The following is an 8161-nucleotide window of genomic DNA, read 5'->3' as shown; positions in this document are numbered from 1 at the left end:
GTTATGGTGCTGAGTTACGGAGTAACAGAAGCCTGCTTCTGTTTCTGTGTCTCCCTCTCTCTCTGCCCCTCACCCATTAGCACTCTCTCTCTGCCTTTCAAAAAAAAAATGTTAAAAAAAATTTTTTTTAATAATAAAAAAAAGAAAGCAAGATCCAAGTATATGCTGTCTATAAAAGACACACTTTTGGGGAGCCTGGGTGGCTCAGTGGGTTGGGCGACTGACTTCAGCTCAGGTCATGATCTCTCAGTTTGTGAGTTCAAGCCCCACATTGGGCTCTGTGCTGACAGTTCAGAGCCTGGAGCCTGCTTTGGATTCTGTGTCTCCCTCTCTCCCTGCTCCTCCCCAATTGCATTCTCTCTCTCTCTCTCTCTCTCAAAAATAAACAAACATTAAAAAAGATTAAAAGAAAAGACACACTTTAGATCTAAGACACCAGTAAGTTGAATGTAAATGGATGAGAAAAGATATATCATGATAGAGTAAGAAAGACAGAATTACTCTCAGACACAATAGATGTAAAAGAAATTGTACTAGAGACAAAGAGGGACATTTTGTAGTGATAAAAGGGACAATCCATCAGATACACACACACACACGTACATATATAGTAAATACATCATATATATATATATATATATATGTATATATATATATATATCAAGTAAAAATGTATACTAACAAGAGATCCCAAAATGCATGACAAATAGACTACTGAACAGCTATTAAGTTGTAGTAACCCTCTTTTAGCAATTGATAGAACAACCAGACAGAAATTAGTAAGGATTGAGAATACACAGACACTATCAATCACTTGACCTAACAGCTAACACTCTGCTTACCAAAAGCAGGACACACACACACTATTTTCAAGCACGCTTGGAAATTCTCCAGAGCAGACCATAAAATAAGGCCATAAAGTAAGTCGTAATAAATGTATGCAAATTGAAATCATAGAAAGTATGTTCTCTGACCTTAATGGAATTATGTTGGAAGCCAACCATAAAGAGAAATTTAGGAAATCTCCAAGTATGTAGAAATTAAACACCCTTCTAGGGGCGCCTGGGTGGCTCAGTTGGTTGAGCGTCCGACTTCAGCTCGAGTCGTGATCTCACAGTTCATGAGTTTGAGCCCCCACATCAGACTCTCTGTTGTCAGCACAGAGCCCTATTTGGATCCTCTGTCCGCCTCTCTCTCTGCTCCTCCCTGCTCACTCTCTATCTCACAAAAATAATAAACATTAAATAAAAACACCCTTCCAGATGACCCATGCGTCAAAGAAGAAATCAAGAGCTGGGTCGCCTGGTGGGCTCATTCCAGAGTGTGACTCTTGATCTCGAGGTGATGAGTTTGAACCCCATGTTGGGTGTAGACATGACTTAAAAATAAAATCTTAATGGGGCGCCTGGGTGGCTCAAGTCGGTTGAGTGTCTGACTTCGGCTCAGGTCATGATCTCACCGTTCATGGGTTCAAGTCCTGTGTTGGGGTCTGTGCTGACGGCGCGGGGCCTGGAGCCTGCTTCGGATTCTGTGTCTCCTCTCTCTCTCTCCCTCCCCCACTCTTGCTCTGTCTCTCAAAAATAAATAAATGTTAAAAAATAAAAATAAAAATCTTAAAAAAAAGAAGAAATCAATAGTTAACATTTTTTTGAATCCTTACTATGTGTTAGTCACTGGGCTAACCATTCTTTCAATCCTTAAAACCACCCACTGAGGCAGAGATTTTTATTTATCTTTTTAAAAGTTTATTTATTTATTAAGATTATTTTACTATTTTTTTAATGCTTGCTTATTTTTGAGAAACAGAGACATAGCATGAGCAGGGGAGGAGCAGAGAGAGGGAGACACAGAATCAGAAGCAGGCTCCAGGCTCTGAGCTGTGCCTGACACTGGGCTTGAACTCAAGGACTCTGAGATCATGACCTGAGCCGAAGTTGAACACTCAACCAACCGAGCCACCCAGGTGCCCCAATCCTCCAACTCTTGATCTCAGTTCAGGTCAAGATCTCAGGGTTTGGGAGTTCCCGTCCGCCCCCCCCCCCCCCCCCCCCCCCCCCGCCCCCGGGGCTCCATGCTGACAGCCAGGATCCTGCTTGGGATTCTTCCCCTCTCTCTGCTCCTCCCCCACTCATGCTCTCTCTGTTTCTGTCTCTCTCTGTCTCTCTCAAAATAAATAAATAAACTTAAAAAAAATGGAGTGGACCCTTTTCTGTCTGGCATACAGAATTAAAATAATTTTTTTTCCTACCACCCATTCCAGAGTATGTTGGCAACATGTTTCCTGATCACCTTCAAATACTCTATTGTGTATTTTCCACAAACAAGAACATTCTCCTGATTGTCCACTCTAAGGCAAAGGTGAAAATCAAGAAATTAACAGGGATAGATCACTACCATATAATCCAGGGACCCCGACCACCTTTTTTTTTTTTTTAATGTTTATTTATTTTTGAGAGATAGAGCACGAACCAGGGAGGGCCAGACAGAGAGGGAGACACAGAATGGGAAGCGGGCTGCAAGCTCCAGGCTCTGAGCAGTCAGGACAGAGCTTGAGGGGGGTGGGGAAGAATTGAACTCCCTGAACCGTGAGATCATGACCTGAGCCCAAGTCAGACACTTAACTACCTGAGCCACTGAGACACCCCTCGGACCACCTTTGACAGTTATGCCAAAAACTACAATTTCTCTCCACTGCTATCTGTGGAAATTTACACCCTACCCATGTGTTATCTCTAGAAACACTTTTGTTAATTACAACTACTTGACATTGGCAAATAAAAATGAATGCTAAGTCATTCAACAATGAGCCCTGGGGAACTAGGGGAATTCAGACTTTCTCGGGTCCACCACTGCAAGAGGGGACCCTTCCTTACACCGCCCACCCAGAGAGACAGTCTCAAGGGCTCGGTATGGGGAGGGTGGTTTCCCCGGAAGGATCTCAGGGGCAGAAATGAGTCCTGAAAAGGCTCAGACCCTACGCTCTGCTTCCTGTCAGGTCAGGAACGGTCCTCTGCTTGTGAGGACTGCAAAGCCCACAGCGGCCCAGGGAAAGGGAGGTCTGTCACCTCTGGGGCGGGCTCCAAGCGTGGGACAGCCCGCCTGGGGCGTGGGTGGGGATTGTCCCGGGCTCTGGATCCTAGCCTATCATGCGACGCTGGAGCGCTGCCACCCGGCGGGGCTCCTTCCCACGGCTGAGGGAGACGGGTCCTGCAGGGTGGCGACTCAGAGAGGCCAAGACCAGAAATGCACCGACTGCGGGTGGGGGGTGACTGGGCGACTCCCTGGTTGTCAGTCGGGCAGGGCCAGGGGCACAGGTAGAAAGAAAGGTGGGAAGGGGGCTCGTGAGCGCGCAGAGACCCAGAGGAATGGTCGCGGTGCCCCCTGCCTCGCCACCGCGCCACACACACACACCCCCACTCGTCCCCACGCAGCTCCTCCGGGAGGTGCCGGTTCAGTGCGCGTCTGCCCCGGGGACACGGGCGGGAGCCTGTCCCCACTCCGCCACAGCTGGGAGGCCGGCGACGCCCCATCCGCTGCCCCGCCCACCCCGCCCAGGCCCGCGCCCCGCACCCCAGGCGGGAGAGCCGGGGTAGAGGCGAGACGAGGCGGGTAGCGGCGCGGGGAGCCCGCACAGGCCCAGGCACCGTCCCCACCATTTCGGGGTCTCAGGGACCAGACGTGCGGGGACTCGTTCGCCCGTTTGCAGACGCAGCGGCTCGGAGCTCCGATGTTCCGCAGAGGGGGCACCGAGGGGAGCTTGGGCCCGCTCCAAACCCCCATCAGCTGTCCCCACCGCACGACCGCCGGGCCGGGCCAGGCCGGGCCGCCCGGAAAAGCGGCGCTGGACACCAGCCAACGCCCACCGCCACCCGATCGCGACCCTCCGGAGGCGTCCGGCCACAGACTGCCCTCCCAGGCCGCGGGGCCCCACTCCCGCCCCGGCCGCGGCATCGCTCTGACCCTTCGTCAGCGTCTTCCCCGCTCTGAACCTGCTCTCCGCGTCCAGACGAAGGACACCCGGGCACAGACGGGGCGCACACGCGCGGGCTGAAACTTTATTTGCCCTCCCGCGCCCGGGACCCCGGACCCCGGACCCCCGACCCCCGACCCCGCCGCCCGCCCGGAGGCTCAGAAGATCTTCACCGACTGCAGCTGCAGGTCCCCGCCCACCTCCAGGAGGCGCACGCGCGCCGGCGGGATCCGGTAGCGGAAGTGGTGGTACTCCGAGTCGCCGACCACCGCCTGCGGGGCCGAGGGGGGCGGGGCGTCAGGGCCCGCGGGGCCCCGAGTCCCCGGGGGCGAGATGGGCCCCGATGGCCGTACCTCTTGTCGTGGTCCTCACCTGGGCCACCTGTCTGGCGCGGACGCGCGCTGAAGGCGGTGGCTGTTACGGCCCCGCCGGCGGCGTCCACGGCCTCCCTCCGGCCGCTCGCCCTGAACGTGGGGAAGGGCCTGGGTGCTGGACGCTGTGCAGCGACCACTCCCCGCGGACACGCGCGTCCGGGCCCAGTCGCCCAGCCATCCTGGCCCCTGCTCCGGGACACCAGGGCCCCGCTTCCCGCTAGGGGCCACCCACCCTCTGGGCGCTGGGCTCTTGCCGCCCGGCCCCTGCCACGGCCACACCCCTGCCTTCGGGCACACGTGGGGTTGCGCCAGGGGAAGAAGAAGAGGGACGGACCGAACGTGGGCCCCGCCTTGGCCGGGCCTTTGCTCCCCACCTCCACCAAGAGCCTTCCTGGCTTGCCTGGACTGCAGGCGGGGCGGGGGTCTGGGCGCCCGCGCCTGTGGGTGGCAGGGACTCACCTTGAACCCTTCTTCGGTGGCGATGAGGAGCACGTCGAAGGGCTGCCCATGCTGGAAGGGAATGCCTGAGCCGCGCTCCTCCCGGCCCCAGGTGCCCTGCTCCAGGCTGTTGAAGACCACCGTGGACTCGTCCAGCCGCGGGTTGAAATGGAGGGCAGCCTCCCCGCCCGGCCCCTCGCCGCACAGCAGGTTCACATAGAACCTGGTAGTGGGGGCAGGGAGGAGAGGATAAAGGTCACAGGCCAAGAAGCACCCTACCAAGATCAGGGACCAATGGTCAGGACTCCCCACCGCCAGGCCGTTCCAATTCATAGGCACCGGAGAACGTCCCACGCCACAGGGGGAAGGGTTGTGGGCCGGTGGCCAGGGACCCACCCTCCAGGGCGTCCAAAAGCTCCAGGGGCCCTGGACCCGCATGCACCTAGCGAGGGTCACTATGCTATGGCCCCGGGTGCCCCTCATTTCCAAAGCCTCTAACGTTTGCCGTGGAGTCACGATGCATCGTGGAGTCACGATGCATCGTGGAGTCACGATGGCCAGGGTGCTCTCTGTTCCTAGGGCATCCCCCTTGCCACAGGGCTGGGCACAGCACCACGGGCCCGCACGTGTGCAGGCACCGCAGATTCCCAGGAAGCCTGCCCTTCCCAGACCCGGAAGTCCTACGACCGACCGCTTCGGCCTCCCAGGTGCCCAGGGCACCTCCAGGTCGCGGGACTTCTTTCCAGGGTTCCTGGCATTCAGACTGGGAGCCATAGGACTCTAGATGGGAGCCCTGGGATGGCTCTGGAAGCCCCAGATCCCTAGGGAGACGTAGGGACCCCAGCTACACAGTCACGGGACAAGTAAGCGAAGACTCCAGATTCCAGAAGGTCAGCGATGGCCCGGGGAGTCTAAGACCCTGCGGGCCAAGGTGGCTCTGGTGCCCTCGTGTCTGGGCTGCAAGAAGTCCGAGCCAGCTGAGCCTGGACACCTCCCAGCCTTACCTCTGGGGCCTGGGGTCTCACCTGCCGGCCTTTTCCGGGACGACGCCGCGAATCCTCATCACGGTGCCCACCCGGATGCCCTCGGGCAGCGACATCTTGTGGGGCACGTTCTGCAGGTCAGCGGCGGGGAGTCCCAGGGAACCGGGGGCACGGACGAGAGACACACGTGGGTCGGCCCCAGGCAGAAAGCATCCGGGACCCAGATCGGCAGAATCCGTGAGAAGAAAAGGCCCAGAGACCAAGGAGAGAGAGCCAGAGCCAGACCAAGAGTGGGAGAGCCAACCACGAGGGATCAACGGAGAAAGGGAGAATCCAGAGAGGCAGATGGGAGCGTGGGGATGGGTTGGGTCCACCCGGGAGCCACAGCCCAGACCCTTGGTAGCACACCCCGGCACCCACTTTGTCCTTCCCGGCGGGACACCTCAGCCAGGCCCAGCCCCTCCCCGAGTCCGGTGCCGCCTTGGGTCCAAGCCCCCCGGGCCCCGACGCCCCCGAAGGCACTCACAGAGCTTCCCGCCATGGCTGGGATGCTGGGGCGACAGGCGTGGCGGTGGGTATGGCTGCTGGGACCTTAAGTAGAAGCAGAAGCAGGGCGTGGCGACCCCGCTGACTCACCCCCAGCCATTTCCACACCCGCCGCCCACACCTGGCACAGACCCTGGCCCTGGGGCCACCCGGCGGCCCAGCGCCTTCTTGCTGGGCCCGGGACTTCCCTCCACTCACTGAGGGTTCCCAGTCCACCTCCCGCCCCCTCCGCCCCCTCCGTTGAGCTAAGAATCCTGAAGACAGTTAAGGACGAACCGCCAAGGACAGAGGGCACCCAGGGGGCCACCATCCATCCCGGCCACGTCCCTGCCGCTTGGCACAGGGGAAAGGGTCTTTGCCCATTTTATCTTGGACATCTGGGGCCCCGAGAGGCCCACCCGGGGCTGGAAGCGGGGGCCCCTCTCTCCCAGGCTGGGACCTGCGCCTTGGGCTGAGGACGCGTCCACCGAAATTCCAGCTCACGCTCCCTCGCGTGACGGTGACCCCGGCAAGGACAACACTGTGCCCGCGGGGCTCCGGGGGGCAGGACGTGTGCCCGATGAGCCGCGTCTCCCGGGGCCTAGAGCAGCGGCTGGCACACGGTCTGGGCTCCTCAAGTGAGCCTGAAAGACGAATAAGGAAAGACACCAGCGCCTGGTCTGAGGCCCTGGGCGCCTGGCGCACACAGGACCTCCCCGAGCGCTCACCGCTAGCCGAGCGAGCGGGGAAGGGGATCACTCGCCCCCACTTCACAGACCAGGAAACCGAGGCTCAGACACGGGAGGCCGTTTGCCCGAAGGCGCACGGCCGGGCAATCCCTGGGTGAGTGTCCCCCTGCCCTTCTTCAACTCTGGCGGGTTCCGCCTTGTTTCTTCTGTCCCTGGGAATGCCCTGGTGTCTCTCCCTGGCCCTCTGGCTCGGACTCTCCCTCCCTCCCTCCCGGGTGGCCCTGTCTGCTTCTCTTCCTCAATGCCATGTCTCCTTCCTCCTCCCAGAATGGCTGCCGCTCTCCCAGCCAGGTTCGGGTGAGGGGAGGCAGAGGGGGGCCGTCCTGGGACCCAGCCGCGCCCTGACCCAGGAGCAGCGACGTGGGATCCTCCACTCAGGCCCACAGCCCAAGATTCCATAGTCCAAGATTCCAGAAGAAGAATCCAGGATGGGAAGGGTGGGGTCAGAGGGAGAATGCTGAAAGAAGGTTCTGGAAGGTAGGGAAGAGGCAGGGTGGGGCAGCCACCCTGAGCAGAACCCCCTCCCAGCAGCCCAGCAGGCCTCCTGTCCACCCCCACCACCCCCTCCCAGCCTCCACTCCTGCCCCCCACCCCCCACCCTCCAGGGGGAAGAGGCCTGGGGCAGAGACCAGAATGGAAACTCTGGGTGGAGACAACCAGACTCAGAACCTGATCTGCCACCCGACTGTCCCCCCGGGCCTCCCAGACTCTCTCCATCCCCACACCACGTGAGGCACCCCGGGGGTGGCAGGGGGCGGCGCAGTTTGGGGGCCAGGACCTCACACAGGGAGGCCGGACAGCTGCCAGGCGGGTGGGGGTGGCTGCAAGCACCCCAGTGTTCAGAGGAGAAGAGGGAGGCAGAGAGTGGGGCACCCTCTCAGCCGAGGTCCCACAGCAGGGAAGCAGCCCGGGGCTGGGCCGGGGGGGGGCCCAGGTGGGGGCAGGGCTGGTCACCAGGACTTCCGGTAGAGAGGACAGGGGCCCGAGGCCGGGGCACCCACACCCGGGAGCCGGCGTCCCGAATCGAATCGTGGGCTCCACCTGTCTCGGATCTCTGGTTCGGGGTGTCCCCCTTGGCCGCCTCCCTCTCCACGTGCTCTTGGGGCCTATTGACTCGTCCTT

At 59.4% G+C, this 8161-nt stretch overlaps 1 protein-coding gene and 1 long non-coding RNA gene across 5 annotated transcripts; one reads left to right on the top strand and one right to left on the bottom strand.

The window, feature by feature from the left end:
- Window positions 1-4109: 4109 nt before the first annotated feature.
- LGALS7B (galectin 7B) lies at window positions 4110-6886 on the bottom strand. Of its 4 annotated transcripts, none has more exons than XM_047836580.1 (5): window positions 6751-6886; window positions 6292-6356; window positions 5808-5896; window positions 4804-5005; window positions 4110-4242 (listed from the first exon to the last, which is right to left on the bottom strand). In XM_047836580.1, the coding sequence occupies exons 2-5, from the start codon at window positions 6304-6306 to the stop codon at window positions 4129-4131; spliced, it is 420 nt and encodes a 139-aa protein (XP_047692536.1). In that variant the 5' UTR covers window positions 6307-6356; window positions 6751-6886; the 3' UTR covers window positions 4110-4128. The 4 variants fall into 4 exon arrangements, with proteins under 4 accessions (XP_047692536.1, XP_047692535.1, XP_047692534.1 ...); XM_047836578.1 differs by having other exon boundaries at window positions 4121-4242; window positions 4343-5005; XM_047836579.1 differs by lacking the exons at window positions 5808-5896; window positions 6292-6356; window positions 6751-6886 and having other exon boundaries at window positions 4804-5220.
- Window positions 6887-6994: 108 nt separating this feature from the next.
- LOC125153427 (uncharacterized) lies at window positions 6995-7642 on the top strand. The gene is made up of 2 exons (XR_007147480.1): window positions 6995-7133; window positions 7307-7642. It is a non-coding gene; the product is annotated as an uncharacterized LOC125153427 (long non-coding RNA).
- Window positions 7643-8161: the final 519 nt, after the last annotated feature.

The sequence above is a fragment of the Prionailurus viverrinus genome, chromosome E2 (assembly GCF_022837055.1).
Source record: "Prionailurus viverrinus isolate Anna chromosome E2, UM_Priviv_1.0, whole genome shotgun sequence".
NCBI classification, from domain to species: domain Eukaryota; kingdom Metazoa; phylum Chordata; class Mammalia; order Carnivora; family Felidae; genus Prionailurus; species Prionailurus viverrinus.
This window is presented reverse-complemented; position numbering and strand designations above follow the sequence as displayed.